We start from the raw sequence: 21,117 nt of genomic DNA, 5'->3' as shown, positions 1-21,117 counted from the left end.
TACATGTAACACCCAGCGCTCATCCCAGCAAGTGCCCTCCTTTATGTCCATCCCGCCTCCCCTCCAGCAGCCCTCAGTTTGTTCTACTTAAGAGTCTCTTCTGCAACTCTCCGTCATCAGCCTGTCCAAGAACCCTGGGAGTTGCGGCAGCCCCGAAGAGCAGAATGCCGGTCTCCCACCCTCCTGCCAAGCGTCTGTCTTCGTGCCTGCGGTGCTGCCCGTGTCTCTCTGCCACGTGGTGCTGCTGTTGGGGCTGGTCCTCGGACGTGGCGCGTGCCCAGTCGCGCTTGTCCGGGCCAGGGTAGCTTCTCGGGAGAGGGATCCCTTACTGCCACTTCCACACCTTCCATGTCAAACACGCCAGCATGACCCGCGGGCCCTGTGCTCAGGTATCCAAGCACCTTACGCCTTAAGGCTGTGGGCTTTCGGATCTCGTCCCCCTTCCTCCATTCTCAAGTGCCACCATGTCCAGGTGGGTCTCGGTATCCACCTCTCGTGCAACCCAAAGCCACGGTTTCCCTTAGTGTCCTCGGACTCATTGTGAAGTTTGGGCGGTGTGTGTGTGTGTGTGTGTGTGTGTGTGACTAGCTGTAGACTTTTTTTTAATTGAAGTATAGTTGACACAGTGTTATATTAGTTTCAAGGGTACGACAGTGACTGGGCAACTGCGTCCTTATGCTGTGCTCACAAGCGTATTCACACTGCCACCTGTCACCATACAACGCTATTACATTGACAACGTTCCCTGGCCCTTCATCCCGTGATGTACTCATTCCATCGTTGGAAGCCCGTTCCTCCCACTCCCCGGCCCCCAGCTATGTTCCTTTTAGTCCTTAAACACAAAAACGTTCATTCACCTCCCTTCAAGTCTAGTTGATTTAACCGTTTCTAGAAATTGCAGATGTGTAGCCCTTACAGAATTGTCTTTCCCCTTAGAGCTCTAAAGTCTCTCGTGTCATTCCCAGACCTGGGTCTGTTCACAGACCTCAATGTCTGTGAGGGAACGGAGGCCAGAGGATGACGCCATCGTCTTCACTTCCTCCCAAAGGGTTGTGCCCATTTACTCAAGGAAAACACGGAAAATTTCCAGGGATGCTTAGACCCTGACTCGGCAGTTGTAACTCGCGAGGACACCGGGCACCAGCAGTCCAGCACAGGGCAGAGGCACACGCGGTCCACCTCACGTCCGGGTGGATGGCTCCCGAACCCTGGGACTCTTCTCGCAGTGCCTGCGACTTTAGTTAGAAACACGTCCTCGCCCAGCGACAAAGTGTCTACACTGACTCTATGACCGTGGAGTTGAAATTGTTGCCGCAAGAAGGGCAGACGGAGGCCGCTGGAACTCTTCCAGGGAAAACGGTAAATCTAAAGCCGCCCTGTGTCTCTGGGGAGATCGTCCATACTTGTTCAGGCCGCCAGGAGAGGCCGTGCGTGGGGGCCTCCAGGGCGAACTCCACCCTGGAACCAGAGCCATTCCTTGGGACTTCTCTGACCGTGACAGCCAACGGCGGTGGCCTCGCAAGCCCCCCGGCCCCTCAGGGCAGGGAGAGCAGGGAGCTGCAGTCACTCCGAAACTCTCTTGACACAGCCACTGGGACCTGCTTTTATCACCCCTGTAAGTTCTCTTTTCCCTTAATAGAACGCCTCCTTCAAATGATGGCAAAAACCAACAGGAGTCATTTATTTTAGACATTTATTTCACAGACAAGTTTTCAAGAAGACAGCTAAGCGAACGCGGATACAGAACAACGAAGAGACGCACGCTGACAGGTGGAACGCCCTCGGCGGCCGAGCGAACAGCTGCACGGGCGGCCGGCACTCCTTGCTTTGGGGACTGCCCCCACTCGTCACAGCCCAGTCCGGCCTGGCCCGGCCGCCAGACCTCCCACACCGCTTCCATCACCGCAGCCACCTGCCACTGGCTACCGAGGCGGGGAGCCGCGGGGGCTGCCTGCTGGTGGACACGAGTGACCTGGCCTTTCTCCGCACCGCGCGGGCTCCCGGCACCCCTCTTCCCAAAGCACGCAGCGGTTCTGTGTGGCCTGCACGTTGCACGCCGTGGCGGGCCAGGCTGGGCACCTGGCCTTATGACCTCTTCCTCATCCACACTGTGCCCCGTCATCTCACTAAACATTAGAGCCAGAGCAGTCTTGCAGATGAAGTTCAACGTGTCTCCAGATAAGGAACACAGGCCAGAGAGGCAGAGATGTGTCACACGACACTCAGTGATAGCGACAAGACTAAAACGTGTCCCTTTTGGTTTCTGGTCTAATGCTCAGTCGCCTGGGGCAGGTGGCCCTGAGGGGCTTAAGCGTATGTGTGAAGTTTCCCTCTTCAAAGAAGGTTTATGAATAAATTAGGGCATATGGGTAATAAAATCACCAGTAGGAACTGGAGGTCTTTGTGGGGGTAACAAAGCAAGTGTAGGCAGGGAATACAAGCCAGTTTCCAAAGTGCCTTGGATAAGATGTCAGAGAATAAAATGTCTACTAATTCAAACTACTCTAAAAAAATAGGACTGGGCATAATTTTTAAAGAAACACAGTAGGGTCAAACAAATACGGGTTTTAGGTAGTTGGCTGAGGTGGCCTGTACGTTTTGTTGAGCTTTCCAGCAGCCGGAACAGAGAGAGAAAAGGAAGAAGTTATAAAAATCACAGTGTTTGTAATTTTTTTTTTTTTTCCTGCTTAGGATCAGAGCTTTCCCTGGTACCGAGACCCAGAAAAAAACCTTTTCCTATGGATCTTCATAAAGGCAATGTAATGTGATATACAAGACACATCACTACTCATTTTGACTTTCATGCTCCAGTTGGAAAAAGACAGAATGCAAGATGTCTTGGCCTAAGATGGTGGGTGGGACCTTCTATTTCCTCAGAACAGAGACAGAGTTCAGGAAGTCAGTTTAACCCATGTCCAAACAGCCCATTTACCATCAGGAATACGGGTAGGGGAACCCTGGTTCCACCTCTGCGCGACCCCAGATGTACGAGACTTCCACAGGACCGGCGTGTTCCGCTCGAGATGGAATGAATGCTGCACCCTTCCCGCCGCCGGGCACGTCTGAGAGGCGCAGGTACAGACGCAATTTGGGGCAATTCAGAAAAACTCTTTTGCAGGTGAAAGTGATTTTCTCACAGCCGAGTCACCGACCTTCGGCAAGTGACACGAAGGTAACCGGCACTAATGACCTTTTGCCGCGACACTTCCTCTGTCCGACTGCAGGTTCCTGGGGCATGGGCACCGTGTCTTCTTCCGCTTTCGCATCCCTCACTGTGCCTGGGAGACGGCCTTACACATAGCAGTACTTAATAAATACGTGTGAATAAATCATCTACTTTCCTGAATCATGCTTCAATATAGTTACCAGTCCTGTGTACACGTCGCTAAGTGGTGATTCCTATCAATGTGCATCTTCTCTAGCACTGGGATTCCAGAGCATCTACGCACTATCAGCACACGCCCACGGGCACGCACGCGTCTTACTGTGCTAGGCACAATACCGACAAGACACTGCACTCACCATTAAAAGTCTATAACTCGGACCACACGCAGGAAGTCAACCTACTGAGGTGTGAACAATCGTAACATCTCCAACCAACGTAAATCAGAAACATCTGTCGATGCGTACCTGAGTCACCTGCCTTCCGGCAGGCCACACCCCATTCTGGCACCACGAACTCGACGTCTTTCTACACCGCCCACCCTCCTTGGTATTCTGCTGAACAGGCTTGGAAAGATTCAAACGTCCCCGAAGGAAAAACATGATCTCCAGATGTCTCCAAGTAAGAGGACACCTGACACGGGAGAGGAGGTAAGATCAAAAGTATGATCTCTGCACAGCCCTGACTCTGGCTGTCCTTCCACTAAAGTCAGGACTTCCCTTCCCTAAGCCAAAGCCGCCCCAGGCTGCCTATGTACTAAGAGTATAAATGCCACTGGTCTCGTCCTGGAGGAACCAGCCTAGGATGACCAGGTTCCCTGGTTTCACCTGTAACTTCCAGGAATGAATTAATTACCTCCCTTCCCACCCCCACCTCCCCATTTTGACTTTTCCTTCAATACTCGTTGGGCTAGTGTGAGGGGGTTATTGAAGAGATTTCTCAGACCTACAGGTAAACGAGGAAAACAACAGTGTTCTGGATTGGAAGTTTCTGCACATCTTTCCACTTTTCACTCAGTAAGCTACAGAGTATATAAATTACTCTGGGCTCTACAGTTAGGTTGACGACCCTAGGAACAGGGACTAGAAGCCTCAGAGACGGAGGGTGTATTTAACAAACAGCCTGGAGGTGGTGCTCTGAATGAGGTGGGGATCTGATCTACAGCAGGCCCAAGGGGTCTGACTGCTATTAGAGAATGTTTCCGGTTTCTACCTCACTTCCTCCCTAACCTCTTAAAGTTTTAGAAAACGATTATTATGTAATGTCATACTAAGCCGTGGGGTTGGGAGGCATAGAATGTGCCAACATGCCAGTCACGTTCTAGGTAAGACCCAGAGCAGGTGGAGGGCAGAACGTGTCTGAATGAAGATTCTACTTTTTGTTAATGCCACACACCACAGGCATGCATCCTGTTCAAACTGGAGAGGGCCCGGTAGTTCAGGAGAGTCAGATAAGAGCACCCGGAACAACTAAGAGGTAAGTGTGGGACTTACGAGAAACGGTAAAAGGAACCGGATAATTTCGTAGAGGCTGGAGAAACCGCAGCCAGGGGCAGAGGGGTTCAGTCTTCAGGTGCAGAAAAGGTCAGCCTGGTGGGTGGTGGGTTGCCTCTCGTCTCCACGGAGGGTGAGGGGGCAGTAACGTGGTTTCAGTGGCAGAACCTCCACCCTCGCTCTGTGGGTCAACCGGCCACCAAAAGGGCACAATTGCAACAGACTTCTGAAGGGGGCTCAATCTCCTTAACGACTGCCTTCAAAACCAAGATGCATGCGATGTCATCCTGATCAGACTCCTGAAAGTTCTACCCCCAAAAGAAATCTGGGATCAAGTTGCATCCAGGATCCCACGCGGTGGACAACGGGAAACCTTCGGCAGGTCGGGTCCGCTCGAAAACAACTTTCACGGCGCGGAGGGACCTTGAATGTTGCTGGACTCGGCAGTCCCGCAGCAGAGGCCTTGACATGCCGAAGGGGCCGCCGTTCTGAACCCTGACAGATGTCCTCCCCACTTGGCCAAGGGAGATGTTGAGACGCACAGAAGGAGAGGAACGGATAGCTCAAGTCAGAGGCAGAGGTGAGGACGCGAGGCAGGCCCTTGGTTTATTTATATTGTCAAGCTGGCCTCGGGAATCACCCTCCCGAGCTAAGAAAAGATCGCTTCCGAGGATGAGATGGGGTGAAACGACTAAAGGGGCACGTTAGGAGGAGGAGACGTCAACGTCAAAACGTTTTCCTGAAGTCATCAGTCTTTCCCTTAGGCGGGCTCTCCAGGGCACAGGCGGGCGGTGGGTGTGGCAGAAGCTTCTCTCTGGAATGAACCTCCCGATGCTTGGCGAGGACAGAGCTCTTACTGAAACGTTTGCCACACTGGGCACAGCCGTAGGGCTTCTCTCCGGTGTGTATCCTCCGGTGCTCGCGAAACCTCGTACAGTTATTGAAGCTTTTTTCACAGTCTGCACATTTGTAGGGGTTCTCGCCAGTGTGCACCCTGCGGTGGGCGCTGAAATGGGAGCTGTTGGTGAAGCTCTTCCCGCACTCCCCGCACTGATAAGGCTTCTCTCCCGTGTGCGTCCTCTGGTGGATGATGAGGCTGGAGCTCTGACTGAAGCACTTTCCACACTCTCCGCACCTGTAGGGTTTCTCCCCCGTGTGGATTCTCTGGTGGGCACCAAAGTTGGAGGAGTCGTTAAAGCTCTTCCCACAGTCAAGACACTTGAACGGCTTTTCTCCCGTGTGGATTCTTTGGTGTCTGATTAGGCTCCTGCTTCTGCCGAAGCACTTCCCGCAGACACCGCACTGGTAAGGGTTTTCCTTCTGGTGGGTGACCCGGCACATCAGACGAGCATTCCTCCCAAAGCCGTCTCCGTATTTGAGAAGCCGGTAGGGTCTCCTCCCCACCAAAGGCCTCGGATGCGCTGCGGCTCTCCCTGAATCTCGAGGCTGAGACATCAGCTTTCCCTGCCTGACCGCTTGAAGGCTTTCCCACTGTCTTCCTGAGATGCATTCCCTTTTCCGGTATTTACCTGGATCAGCGTTCTGGGAAACAACCCTCTTAGACTTTCCTATCAGTGCCCGATGCTGTTCTGTGTCCTTGTAGATTACCTGTGTTGCATCCTCCTTGATACTACGTCCAATTTCAAAATCTGGGAAGGAAGAAAGAAACGAAAGACGAGAAAGATTTCCGAGCGGTCCCATATTAACATAAACAACACGGCCTACGAGGCTTTGTTAGGATCCCTGTATTGTCCTCGGGCCTCTTAAGCCCTGTTACCCTTCTCTGATTCATTACGCCTTATGTGCACTCTGTTCCACCCATAGCCAGCAACACCTCGTACAAAGGAGGCTTCCAGAAATGTTTTCCAAAGCAAACTGTTATTCCCCGTCCGTGTCCTGAGTCACACGGGACCAGCTCAGCTTTCTCCCCAAGTTCCACTCCCTCCCACCCTGCTTTCAAAATTTCCCATCTGCGCTCACACACCCCGTGTGGCACTAGTGTTCAGAGCAGAGTCCAGTGCCCAGGTTCCTCAATGGACCTCCAAGTGCATCAATATCTGATCACGTTTCTTTCTCCTCCCCAAATGGTCTTTGTCACTGCTTTTCTCTGGCTGTCTCGCACACGGGCCACACGGGCTCAAATCTTAATTCTCCCCATCCCCTTCCCCAAAGTGGAATTACCTTCCCTCACGCTTTCACCCACGCCCCATACACACTGCAAGGTGCATCCCGGATGCCAGCTTTCCAGGAAGTCTGCTCGACAGACAGAGTGAGGTGGTGGAAAGACACAGGCTTTGGAATCACACAGCCCTGGTTCAGATTGCATCCTGGTCACTTATTAACTATGTGGTTCTGTATTAACTTTTTATTATGGAAAATTCAAACATGTAGCAAAGTAGAGACTACGGTATGTAACATGAACCTCCACAAACCACTCACCTGGCTTTGACAATGACCTACTTCTGGTCAATCTAATTTCACCTCTATTCCCACCTGCTTCCTGCTCCCTCTACCCAGGTCATTATTATTATTATTATTATTATTTTTTTTTTTTTTTTTAAAGAGAGGGAGGGAAAGAGAGGGAGAGCATGTGCATGCGTGAGCAGGGAAGAAGGGCAGAGGGAGAGAGAATCCCAAGCAGGCTCTGTGCTGTCAGTGCAGAGCCCAACGCAGGGCTCAATCCCACAACCCTGGGATCATGACCTGAGCTGAAATCAAGAGCCGGACACTCAGCTGACTGAGCCACCCTGGTGCCCCTACCCAGATTATTTTGAATCAAATTCCAGACATCATATTATTCCATCCAGGTTTGTCTTACCCCCAAACCCTCGTTCCTCAGCACTTTGCTGTGCTGCCTTGTTTCTACTTGCCAGTTTCAACACGCCTCTCCCTGCACGCACCCCTCTCCTTGCACGCACCCCTCTCCTTTCAAGCACAGAGTTAAAACTGCAGATATCCCTCCCTCCCAAGTTTGGTGGCTGTGGCATGGGTTGGGGAGAGGAGGGCATCCATCAGTTGGTCCATTAAGGGAAAGCCCTAACCATGCCATCATCTTCTTTCATTCTGCAGTTCTTCTGAAGCAACCTCACTGGGTCCAACATCATCCTGGGGTTTGGAGGAAGTCATAGCCTCACGATTGGCTCTGACAGAATCTGACAATTCATGGACAGGTCTGTAGCTCGATTTAAAAAATGAGATTCATGAGGGATGGCACCAAAGGACTCTGTTTCCAGTAATCGAAACCAGGGTCATGTCGCGCTTAATGGTCTCAGCCTTCAAACTACAATTTCCCACGTAAACACTAGCAGAAAACATACGTATGTTCCTTCTCTAGCGTTTGTTTTGAATAAGCATAGAGTGCTGGAAGGAAGATGGTAACAGGTAAGCACAGAAAGAGGAGCTCAGACTGAGGATGGCTGTGGAACTTAACACAAGACTGATGGGGGAACCTGGTTTGGAGACTTTTACAAAAGTCTAGGCCACAGACAGAAGAAAAAGGCTGAACCAGGGCAGTGGCTGTGCTGACTAAAGAGGGGACAGAAGTTCCAGAACCGTTCACAAAAAAGTGTTATCTGCTTCGATGTATATGAGGGAGAAAGCATCAGAAACATCTCTAATGTGTTCAGGCTGGATGTGAGAGGACACAGGAAAGACCCAAGGTGTGGGAAGAAAGACGGTGACTTAGTTTTGAAAATTTTAGGTCTGGGCCGCTGCAGAGGTAGACGCCTGCGAGGGTACCAGCAGTCAGCAGGGAAACACGCAGGTGGGGCTGCGGGGCTGAGAACCAGAACAGAGTCTCTCTCTCGTTTTGTCGCTGCCTAGCCTCTTCCTCACGTACATCACAGAGAACTGAGATGTCTGTGTTTTCAGCCTACTTGCTCTGAGTTTTTGTTCCACATATGTCATGTGTAATTCCAAGTTCTTCTTCCGCACAGGATTTTCAGGAGAGATGAAACATGGGCCCGTATAGACCAACACTGAGGCTGAGATCCCACAGACTGAATCCCTAGAATGTAAGCTCCTTCCCTGAATAGAAGCACCATGAGAAAAGAGACTGTGTTTTATTTGCTGCTATATCCCCTGTTCCTCATGTAACACAGGGCACTCAAATATTTGTGGAATGAATACATACTCACAAGCAAAATGCCAGAGCTACCGATTTCTCAGTAAATCCCACTTTCCCCTGATGGTCCTTACCGCTCGGGCTTTGCAGTAGACCCGGGGGCCCCTGGAATTCCGACTCGTGTACGATTTCCTCCTCACTCGTTCTCTCGCTGCCAGAATCTTCTCCCGTTGCCTCCTGTGAGGTCTCCTCAGGTTCCCAGCCTGTGGGTTCCTGGGACTCCATCTCAACCTCCTCTCTCTCCTGCCCTGAGGGTGATGGGACTTCCTCTGGAGTGTCGGCGGAAGGGGCAGCGGCCCGAGAGTTGATCAGTGCGTCCATCTCCTTGTAGAACGCACAGGACTCCAGCACGTGACCGTTTTTCACTTTGCGGTAGCTCTTCTGGAGGCTTTTGAACTTGGTCCGGCACTGCTCCGGCGTCCGGAGGAAGCCGCACTCCCGGAGTTGTTCAGCCACGGCCCCGTACAGCTTGCTCTTCCGATGACAGGCTTGGAGGGCTTCGTAGAACCGAGTCTCCCGCAGGATATCAAGAAAAGTCTTGGTTTCCTCGTAGCCCCAGTGCACACCTGCCAGGGAAGGATAAAGTTCAAAGAGGTAAGAAAAAGAGTCTATAGCCTCTAAATATAAGGAATAAAAGAAAGCAAATCCCCTTCACTGTGGCAATAGGAACTATGATATGCCTGGGAATAAGATGTGCAAAATAAAGGAGAGGGTCTATATAAAAAAAAAAAATCTGTAATTTACTGAAAGACATAAATGAACTATAAAAAAATGGAAAGGGGCGCCTGGGTGGCGCAGTCGGTTAAGCGTCCGACTTTAGCCAGGTCACGATCTCGCGGTCCGTGAGTTCGAGCCCCACGTCAGGCTCTGGGCTGATGGCTCGGAGCCTGGAGCCTGTTTCCGATTCTGGGTCTCCCTCTCTCTCTGCCCCTCCCCCGTTCATGCTCTGTCTCTCTCTGTCCCCCCCAAAAAAAAATGTTGAAAAAAAAAAAAATGGAAAGACACTCCGTTTCTGGATAGGAAGACTCAAACTGTACAGACATCAATTCCCAAATGAATCTGTAAGGTCTAAATCCCAATGGGATTTCGAAATTGAAATTGATAAACTGATCTCAAAGTTTCCTTGGCAGAGTAAGAACGCAGTCCCCCAAATCTGCCATGGCTATGGCGGTCAACTGAGGATACAGCTATCTTCTCTAAATGATTAAGAATAACAGATCAGGACACATTTTTAGCCAGCCTTCCTTGAAGAGTACAACTGTGTCCAGAGTAGTCTTTGATGTCCCTGAGTCCTCTACTTGGAGAGAGGAAATGATCTGCAAGATAGGCAGACGCTGTGCTGTTACAGCAGAGTAAACCTTTTCAGGACGTGTCTGAATACAGTTTGTTAAACTGTGCTTTCTGTGCGTTTTGTAAGATGAAGTCACTTCTGTCCTCAGTCTCACCAGGTGGCCTCCTCCAGGGCGGGCACTGCTTTCCCGAGTCTGGGCCCGCCCCCGTGTCTATGGATTTCCAGACTGCTGAGCACCTGTACGGGTACGATGTATCTTCCCGTCTTTTCCTGAGCTGTCTCCCTTGAACAGATGCGGTCATGAGGACACCCCCCCGCCCCCGGTGGCTCTCCTTCCTGGATTTATCTTTCCACCCTAAGAATTCACCATCTTTTCGACAGGCGGAGTGGAGAAACTTTCCTGGTAACAGTGACACCAGGCAATGCCTCCCCGCAGTTAACATTTGCGGAATGCCATCATCGATTTTTTTTATCTATTATCTCATTTCACACTAACAACCCTGGAATCCTCAGTCGCAGTTTACTGATGAGAAAACTGAAGCTCCAAGTTCTTACATGATGTGCTTACTGTCACACAGTCACTAACTGCCACTTTAGTTCTGCATGTTCCCAGTCCCCAGATTTCAACACCAGCCTCCGTTTACATGGTATGTTGTGTATCTTTTTCTATCTTTTAATTTCAAGGCCTCTGGTCTTCACATGTATCTCTTGTAGGCTATATTTAATTGCTTTTTTAGACGACTGGTCATCTTAGTCTTTTACATTTGTAACGAATGATGTATTTGGATTTACATTTACCATTTTACTGTGTTTTCCATTTGACTCGTCTACTTTGTGTTCCTTCTTCTTTCCTTTCTTGCCTTTTTCTACAATTCCACTTTTCACGTTTTTTTTTGTTATACATTCTTATGCTACTTATCCTAGACAGTGCAACACCGTATCTTTGACTTATCATACTGCAATTCTGCTAGCTGCTTTACATACGGCTCAGATGCTGGATTCCTCACAGCCCTTGGACTCCACCTATCTTCCTTCCACAGGCTCCAAATACGCAAATCCATGCTGCGCTCTAGCCCGAGAACGGCCCTTTGCAGCAACAGCCCCCCCACCCCAGAGTACTTTCAGCGATGGGGGGCAAGAGGCGCAGGCCAGCGGTCCCCGGGTTTGGCTGCCTCTGGTCTACTCCTGCTACCACAAACCCGTATCATCCATTTTCACACCCAAAGCAAAGAGCACAGTCCTTACCGCTCAGGTTCTGGAACAAGACAGGGGCGCCTCGAATCTCAGACTTCCGGATGAACGCAACACCCCTCTCGTCACCATCGGATGCCTCTGCGGCTTCCTCCTCCTCCAACAAACTGGTCTGTTCTTTAGCACTGACATCAACTCTCTTTAGTCTGGGGAGAGAGATAATCTCCTTTGGCTTATCAGCGGCTGAAGCATGGGCTGCGGGGTTCAACAGGGCGTCCATGTCCTCAAAGAAGGCACAGGGTTCCAGCACGTGGCCGTTTCTCACCTTCCGGTAGCTCTTCTGGAGACTTTTGAACTTGGTCCGGCACTGCTCCGGCGTCCGGAGGAAGCCGCACTCGCGCAGCCACTCGGCCACGGCCCCGTACACCTGGCTGTTCCGGGGACAAGCCTGCAGCGTTTCATAAAAGCGAGACTCCTTGAGAATCGCGAGGAACGTCTTCGTCTCCTCATAGCTCCAGTGCACGCCTGCTATTTTCTCGTCTTCCAAACCCCAGTGCTGCTGCTCGCCCCACATTCGCCCCGCACTGCGCGCGGGGATCTGAGTCGCGTGAACCGGCTTTTCCTTGACGTAGTTGCTTCGGAGAATACTCCTTTTGTTAGAGGAGTGTACACCTAGGGTCCATGGCTCCTTTCTTTGCTCCAACCGGGCAATCTTGTTAGACACGGACACGGTACTTCCTACAGGGAGAGAAATACATTCCGTGCTGAACACGGAGGCCATAGCCGCACAGCCTGATCTGCTGCCATAGCGTGATGTCCTGGACACCTGTTCACACCTATCCTTGAAAGGTCTTGTCCAACCCCCTTCTCTTTTAGAAACTTCCTCAACCATGACAGTGTGCAGTACAGTGATTGCTACTACTTACGGTGCAGTATATAGTTATTCTGACCCCTCTCTTCTTTGTCACAATCATCTAGTAACTGACATTATCATTTTATTTCTTACATATGCACCACCTCTTTCTCCAGCTAGTTCTTAAGGGAAAGTCTTTAAGGTTAAGACACATACAGTTTATTACCTTTGATTTCCTCTCGGTGTCTAACGTCGTATTAGTTTCAGTGTCTGCTCCTAACCAGTATTTGTTACTTATAAAACAAAGTGTGTTCGTATCTGCCCACCACATACCCCCACTCCAACCCGCACGTGCACGCATGCGCGCGTGCACGCACACACATACACACACACACACACACACACTGGGGCTAGGACAGGCGAGAAGGCAAGAATTTGTGGATACATCTGACAAGGTTAATAGGAAGAGACAGAAGGCCAGGGAAGCATACCGACAATCTGTTGCATTACAGCACTATGGAGATCAACGGGTAACGGGTCTTAAACGTGAACCCTGGCTCCATCACCTGCTTTACTCTTGGGCCAGGGAAACTTTCTCAATCTCTGAGCTTCAGCTTCCTAGGGAATGATGGCCTCTATTCACAGAAGTGCTGGGAATATTAAGTAAATGATCGCCTCTGAAGTATCCAATGCCCAATAGGTATTGTAATAAAATTCACTTTTCGTCCTCTAGGTAATACACACAGAAACTCCACGGAATTCTCAAGGGAAGGAGCATCACAGCAAATCCTTTCTGAAAGAACCCCGGGGATGGAGTTCTTTATTTTTACTTGATATAGGAAGTGTAGGAATAATGAAAGCTCAAATATCCACAATAAGGACCAGGCAGGCGATGCAACTGAGGGAGAAATGTGGCAGTTCAGCACCAGCTCCTTGATTCAGCTCTGGCGGATTGTTGCTATGTGAGAAGGTGGGCCCGGGGTGCCTGACATTTGATTTTTCAAGATACACAGGAAATCCAGATTTACAAACTAATTTTAAATTAAAACTCTGTGCAAGGCCAGAATGTGTGTATAGGCTAGATTCGGCCTATGAGTCATCCGTTTACAGTCTATGATAAAAGATTGGGGCAGCTGTCTCCGGGCCTGGGCCTTTCCACATGTAATCACTACTGACCCTGAACAAAGTGGGGGCTGGGGGAACCAACGCCCCATAGTAAAAAAATTTGTGTATAGCTTCTGACTCCCCCAAAACTTAACTATTAATAGCTTAGTGTTGACTGGAAGCCTTACCGATATCATAAACAGCCTATTAATATGTATTCTGTATGTTATATAGATTATGTACTGTATTCCCGTAATGAAGTAAGTCAGAGAAAAGAAAAGGTTATTAAGAAAATCTTAAGGAAGGGAAAATACATTAACTAAGTTAACTGTGAGTACTTTGGATAGATACTGGACGGTATTTATCGAAAAAAAATCCCCATAGAAGTGGACCCATAGAGTTCAAACTATCTTGTTCAAGGATCAGCTGGCTAAATCTGAATTCTCAGAGGATGACCCCCAGCCCGCCAGTGGCACTTTACTCAGGGCTCTCACGGCACCCTCCAAGGCCTGGATGCACGCTCCAAGGTCACACCAAGAAAGGCCTGCGTGAAACCCTGGCAGGACGCTGGGTGCCTGCTGCTACGGGAAGACCACTTTGCCACCAGGGTGTGGCAACCTATGTTGGTCATTCTCAGAGGACTTAGTTGCCTTCTGATTACAAACAACTGTTGGTGTTATCTTTTTTATTCGGTTTGACATAGTCCACTTTATAGTCTCTATACTTCAGTGTCTACAGGCAGCGTGTCCAACGGAACTTTCTGTGATGACAGCAGTGACCTCTAACTGTGCTTTCCAACACGGCTATCAAATGTCCTAACCGCGACTACTGCCCCTGAGGAACTAAAACTTTTAACTTTATTTAATTTTAATTAATTGTACAAATTTAAATAGCCGCTACCCTATTAACACGTATCTATAATGTGTCTAGTGTGGATCAGTGCACATTTCGGGCCTGTAATTTTATTAACAAGCAGTCTTCGACTTTCAGCTTACGTATAAATGAACTGTACTTGTCCCTACTACTAATGCAGGTGACATAATCCTTCAGAAGTCTGCTTGTAAAGTGACACTTTAGTGGTTACTTGTGCCTGTAAATTTGTGCTATTCAAATAACTCACAACACACTACCAAGGTATTGAAATTGTATTGTGTTGAATTGTACTGAAATTACTTTTTCCTTTCATCTGTAAGATTTCCATCCATCCAACAAATATTTGCTGGGCACCCACCCGTATGTCCCGCTATGTGCAAAGTGTTGGGTTGCTACAGTTAAACAAAAACAAATCTTACAAAGACCTTGTGACTTTATGGTACTATTAGTCCAGTGGTATCTGTAAGCTTATATTTAAGTAATACAAATATGACAGTCCTATATAACCCCTTGCCAATGTCTTCACCCCTAAGTTAGAAGAATATGCATATATTCTAAACTGGAAGGGAGGAATGAATGAATGAGTTAAGACAGCATGGACAAGAGAGGACTAGGTCTGGTAAACCAGGCCACAGAAATGATTAGACAGCATGGAGGTCCTTTAAGTGTTGACATTTTAATGATTGTATTATTGGTAGAAATAAAGATATAAAAAATCCCCAAATCTTTTATGTGGAAAGGGAAAGAATCCTTACCCAGGGAGATCATGTTCCCAGCACTCTCTTTCCTAATATCCCAGTACAGGTCTCTGTGAACGGGAATCTGATGTACGCTCTTTTTGTAGGAAAAGCCTCTCGCCACGCGGACATCTTTCACCGGCCCCTGTAACAACAACAGCAATGACTACCGAGATAACCACGTGGGTCTTTAAAGGGTGAATGGTCGTGGAGGAAACACAGAAGGGAGGGCCCTAAGGGAGAATTAAAATCAGGGAACCAAGTGTGTATGATGTGCCAGATGAAGCAGATGTTATAAAGGGTCATAAGACAGATGATCCAGCAAGGAGTCTCATTACTCAGAAGGCTGGGTCCGGTCTTCTCTGCAAAAGGGGTAGGGGGTAGGAGGTGCGGGGGGAGTCTCTTTGAGGGGGTGTAGAAGTTTGAGGGCAGTGAAGGCACGGAAGTCCTTGTGACTGGATACTCTAGGAAGGCAGAGAGAAGATCTACAATTTACCTGAGACACAACAGGTAGTGGTGTGGTTGTTCCTTCCTGACCTATGTTGTTCCATTCAGTAGCAGGGACAGGAAGCCAGGGAGAAGGCCGAGCTGTAAGGAGAGAGAGAAACAATTAGGGTTCTGGGCTCCGGCCCTTTAATTCGTGCAGCTTCTTTTCTTCTTTTTTTTTAAGAAATGAACGTGTGTGTGTGTGTATACGTACATATATATACGTATATATATACACACACACACGTATATATACACACGTATACGTATATATATATGTATGTATATACACACATACACATATAAAATAAAAAAAAACCCCAGTAAATAGAAATTGATCATTTCATCAGTGAGTTCAGAACAAATGCCCGAAACCAGGGTACCCTAAAGCAGGGCTCACAGATGCAAACGCTTTCAGGGAGTTAGCAGGCAAAGCAGATTATGAAAGGGGCCAGGTAAGGAATGGGGGACCTGGAGAGCATGTACACCACTGAAAAGGTGTGGCCAATGCCCAGTCCCAGTTGATGCTTCACTGTGATAGTCAGAACTTCTAATATTTTTCAGGAGAAGCCAGAAATCTGGACTTTTCTATGAAATCTCAAAAACCTTAAACCTGGGAGGCTCAATTGGTTAAGCGTCCAACTTCAGCTCAGGTCATGATCTCATGGTTTGTGAGTCTGAGCCCTGCTTCAGATCCTCTGTCTCCCTCTCCCTCTCTCTCCCTCCCTGGCTTGCACACATGGGTGCATGCGTACTCTCTCTCTCTCAAAAGTAAATAAATATTTTTAAAACATCTTAGGGGTGCCTGGGCGGCTTGGTCGGTTAAGCGTCCGACTTCGGCTCAGGTCATGATCTCACGGTCCGTGAGTTCGAGCCCTGTGTCGGGCTCTGTGCTGACAGCTCAGAGCCTGGAGCCTGTTTCAGATTCTGTGTCTCCCTCTCTCTCTGCCCCTCCCCTGTTCATGCTCTGTCTCTCTCTGTCTCAAAAATAAATAAACATTAAAAAAAATTAAAAAAAAAATCTTAAACCTTAGAACTAAAAGCAAACAAATGCATAAAACCCCCAAACCAAAAACACATTGCAGGTGAAACAAAAGAAGTCTGACTTGGCATGTGAGTTACCAGTTTGCAATCTCTAGTATAAGTCATTCAATGCTTCAATACGCTAAACAAGTTAGCACACATAGATACACAGTCCTGGACAGGCAAACACACAATACACTCCCTCAAAAGTCTGTGGTCTAACTTCTACTCTGCAACTCACTATGTAGGGAAAACTTCCGGAATGGATTTTACTGTGGTCGAGAACTCAAAAGCTTGTTCCACCACTTTCTAAAGAAGCAAACTGAACCACTTCTTTGGAAACACAGTACAGGTATCCCTTGCTTTTCAAAAGTTCATGTCATGCCACTTTACTTTTACAAAAGACACACATCAGTACCTCTTTTTGCTAACCGGAAGAAATCCAAAAAAGGATCTTCACTTTTACCAAAAAAGGGGGAAAAGCAAATATTGTTCGGAGTTTGTTTTGCAGTGAGCTATTAAAAAAAATTTTTTTTTAAGTTTACTTATTTATTTAGAGAGAGAGTGAGCAGCGGAGGGGCAGAGAGAGAGGGAGACAGAGACCCCCAAGCAGGCTCTGCACTGTCAACGCAGAGCCTGATGCAGGGCTCAAACTCACGAACCATGAGATCATGACCTGAGTGGAAATCAAGAGTCTGACTCCTAACTAACTGAGCCACCCAGGCGCCCCTGCAGCGAGCTATTACAGAGGCAGTGTGCACCCGAGCAGGGGGAGTAGCACGACCACAGTGTCACTGTCCTCGTAAGCACCTCGACAGAACCCAGAACACACTTTTCCACTTTGTGAATTATCACCCTGAGCTGTCAAAACCCAGAAACACCATAAATTTACTGTAGCTTATCAGCTACAGTAACTCAGAACATGTAATCCATGTGAACTTTGAAATTCAGAAAATATAAATATTTGCAATGAATTCTACCACAATGTGAATTTCAGGAAAGGTAAGGAGGTTGGGTGCACAGTAGTGAATCTTGCCACTTGGTGAGGGACTGTGTAAGCCAGACAGATTTGAAGTTTAAAGATAATTGCGCTGTTACGGGAGAAAGGAAACTGACGTTTACTGAGCACCACTGTGTACTGGTCTGTTTACGTTGCCTCATTTAACCTACACTAACCACCTTATTATTTTCCTTTTACAAATGACAGAATGGAAAGTTTGAGAAGCTTAGTAACCTGACCGAGGCCACACAGATAAAGAATGGCAGAGCTAGGTTTTGAGTCGGGTTGTCTTCCTCTAAGGCCTAATCGCTTCACCTCTATGCATTAATGCGCCCTTCCGTATTACTTGCCCAAGGACAGATGGAGACAGGTGCAGAGACAAGAAGATATAAACCCAAGCCTCCTACTGTAGGTTCAGTGATCTTTCCATTCCTCTCTTTCGGCCTGATACCAGACTACAGGGATGATGAGATTACAGTGGACGGGGAAAGACAGGGTGTTTAGTTTCCTTCTACTTGACTTATTAATGCCCAGGGTGGCTATGAAACCTGTGTTCCCTTGTCTATGAAATCTTACTGTTTACCTCTCTCATATGCCACTTCTGGGATGCCTTACTTGTAATTAAAAAAAAAAATTATGTTTATTTTTGAGAGCAAGAGAGACAGAATGTGAGCAGGGGAGAGGCAGAGAGAGAGGGAGACACAGAATCCGAAGCAGGCTCCAGGCTCCGAGCTGTCAGAGCAGAGCCCAATGCGGGGCTCGAACCCACGGACTGTGAGACCATGACCTGAGCGGAAGTCAGACGCTTGCTTAACCGACTGAGCCACCCAAGTGCCCCTGGAATTTTTAAAAAGTAAATATCTTGTTTCCCTTTCCAAACAGTTTTGAAAGTTGTTTATAGCCAGCCAAGAACATATACACATATACACACAGCAGGACTGAAAAACACAAGCTGATTACAGAAAGGAGATTCTTAAGTTACACTGCAAGACCTCGAGGCCAGTCTGGGAAAGCCAAGTTTTCCCAGAGTCCATCCCTATGATGGCTTTTACTTATGCTGCATGTGTTCCCAACTCTTGAAGCTGATGAAGTCTTGCTCCCCAAATATTTAATTTATTCTCAAATATGTACCGAGGGGATCCTAGTCTGAACCAGTCACAGTGTTACGGCTAGAAAATAAATCTGCCATGGTCTCTGCTCTGGGCATGCTCTGAGTCCTTCTCACCATTCTTGGGTAAGGGCCGATGCTCTCTCTTCCAGTTCAGCTGCTCCTCCCGTCCTGAGCGGAGGCTTCCAGCTTCCTCCAGAGACACCAGTCTGGGTTGGGTCTCCACCTGCTCTGGCTGAAAGTCCGTTACCTCCCATGCTGCTCCCATTGGTACCTGCTTCTCTGAGTGCACAGGACTGCTAACCTGGGAAATAAAACCAATGCCATAATGGAAAGAGGGAGGAAAACAGGGCCCGAAGAGGACCAAATTTCCCCCAGGAAGACATCAAAGAAGGAAAGAAGATGTGAGAAGGAACGAAAATTTCACTCCATTCACAATGGAGCCTCCAAGGGCATTGGGTGAACAGTACTGTCCAGGAGTCTAGGCGAAAGGGAGCAGGAGAGTGCTCTTTATTAGTATACAGAGGGGGGAAATCTAGCAGGAGTAAAATACAGAGCCTCCTTGTTATTAGCATAGATATGGAGTTCTCCCATCTATTAGGTTCACAGAGAAGCGAAAGCTATCAGAACAGAAATAAATTCACTAGTGAACTGAAAACAGAAAATTAATTTCCACATGTAGTGTCTATGCCTGACCAACACAGCAGCCTGATAGGCAGGTCTTTATACAATGCAAATCCCGTGCAAGGTGAAACTGCAAGTCTTGCAAATCTTTCAGGATTTCATGAGGTTAATGAAAAGGCTCTTGAAAATGACTAGAAGACCATGAAATGCCACTGACAAACAAAGATCTGGCAGTTAAGCTAGACAAGAGTGACAAGGATGGTGGCATTGAGGGCACTTTGGAAAACACACATTGAAATATTAAAGGACTAGAGAGAGCCCTGGGATAACTGATGAAGTCCGTCCTTTCTTTTTTCCTTTCATTTTTTTCTCTTTCTTTCTTTCTTTCTTTTTTTTTTTTTTTGGTTGTTGTTGTTGTTGCAAAAATAGCCCTCTTTAGGATCAAACTACAAAAGTCCAACCCTGCAAAGCATAACGTGGTGTTCCCTTATATAATTTTTTTGGGAACGATAATGCCAGAGATTTATACAAACACTTAGATGTATAATGTTTAGCTTCCTTTGCAAAATAATATTTTAACCAAGGTTTTTTTTTTTTTTTTTTTTCTGTTTAATATGAAATTCTGGTCCTCTTTCAAATTGATTCGCTTTAGAAGTCTCTCAGTACCATTTATCCCTGCATAGTAAGCCCTATCTGCAGGGCACCCCGGCCCCCCTGCCTTAGCCATCCCCTTCGTTCTAAAAACAATTTGGAAAATCCTCTCTCACCTGCTGTCTTAGTCTTCCAGTCTCTTTCTCCAAATGTATTACCAGGGCCACCGCCTCCTCTCCACTTTCCGGACACTGTTTCTGAGCCCACGCCTGAATCTTCTCGGGCAAAATGGTGAGAAACTGTTCAATCACCAGCAGCTCAAGGATCTGTTCCTTGGAACGCATTTCGGGCTTCAGCCACCGGCAGCAAAGTTCCCAGAGTTTACTGAAAGCTTCATGGGGTCCAGTCACATCCTCGTAACAGAATTGCCTGAAGCATTTGCGAAAGGTCTCAGACTCAGAGCTCTCCGATCCTTCCAGAGTGGGCTCCGATGCCCACTCGGGGTCCTTTTCTACCTTCATTATTAAGCATCCCTCAACCTCCAGGGGTGCGTCCATCTGAGGGTCCAGGGATGCATCCATGCTCTAACCCCGGGGTCAACCTCACGTCTAGCTCAAAGTAGACGCAAATAACCCAATCCTCGGAACGCTCCCTGCTTAATGATTTTGGAAGTGTGGGAGAGTAGGGACATGAAAAACGGCAGTGTCAGCAGGAACAGGGTACCCCAGGCTCATTAATCAAATCTATCCTAGGCGCTTGAAATGGTGAATGTGTACCCTAAGGTCCCAAACCCGGCCTCTCCTCCAAAGAAGATGGGGTTTTCCGGGGTGCATCTCTTTAGTGCAGTGTCCAAGACCCAGGGCAGGGGATTGGGAGAAAATCTGGGGAACTGAAGCAAGGGTGGGCGGGGGCGGCCGCCCGGGCCGGGAGGGGGCTGGGCTCTGCGGAGGCGAGACCCCGGGTGGGTGGGGCCGGATGTGCAGGCCCCGCCCGGCCCGGAGATCGGGGTTCGAGGCTCAGCCCCGCGGCGCTCCCAGGCCGCTGCGGGAGCCGGTGAGGCCGGCGGCGTTCGACGCCAGCGCCGGGCTCTTCCGGGCCCAAATCGGTCCCGGCCGTCCTCAGGAAACCTCCGCACGCCGAGAAAAGGCCGCGAGGTGGTTCCGCCCCTGAGGGGAGAGAAGCCGCGGGGACCCAGCGAAGCTTCGCGGAGGGCGGCTGTCGGCCCGGCGCGCACGGCCTGCTCCGCTCCGCCCGCGGACTGCGCGGGGGGCGCTGGGAGCCGCGGCCACGCATGCGCCGCCCGCGACCGCGCGCCGCGGGGTCCGGGGAGGCTACCTCGCGGGCGAGGGGCTGGGGGAGAGGGCTGCGTGGTGGACTCTCGCGAGAGCGCGCAGCGTAGCGACTCGCCGCTGAGGGACTTCAGGAATGAGGGGGGCGCGGAGGAACTGCCCGGGGGC

The 21,117-nt window shown here is 48.9% G+C and overlaps 1 protein-coding gene across 1 annotated transcript; it reads right to left on the bottom strand.

Annotated features, from left to right (window-relative positions):
- Positions 1-1,676: 1,676 nt before the first annotated feature.
- ZKSCAN2 (zinc finger with KRAB and SCAN domains 2) lies at positions 1,677-21,046 on the bottom strand. The gene is made up of 7 exons (XM_060648810.3): positions 19,837-21,046; positions 18,563-18,749; positions 15,325-15,416; positions 14,847-14,973; positions 11,316-11,999; positions 8,854-9,345; positions 1,677-6,305 (listed from the first exon to the last, which is right to left on the bottom strand). The coding sequence occupies exons 1-7, from the start codon at positions 20,239-20,241 to the stop codon at positions 5,383-5,385; spliced, it is 2,910 nt and encodes a 969-aa protein (XP_060504793.3). The 5' UTR covers positions 20,242-21,046; the 3' UTR covers positions 1,677-5,382.
- Positions 21,047-21,117: the final 71 nt, after the last annotated feature.

Source organism: Panthera onca, chromosome E3 (genome assembly GCF_046562875.1).
Source record: "Panthera onca isolate mPanOnc1 chromosome E3, mPanOnc1 haplotype 2, whole genome shotgun sequence".
Classification (NCBI taxonomy): Eukaryota; Metazoa; Chordata; class Mammalia; order Carnivora; family Felidae; genus Panthera; species Panthera onca.
This window is presented reverse-complemented; position numbering and strand designations above follow the sequence as displayed.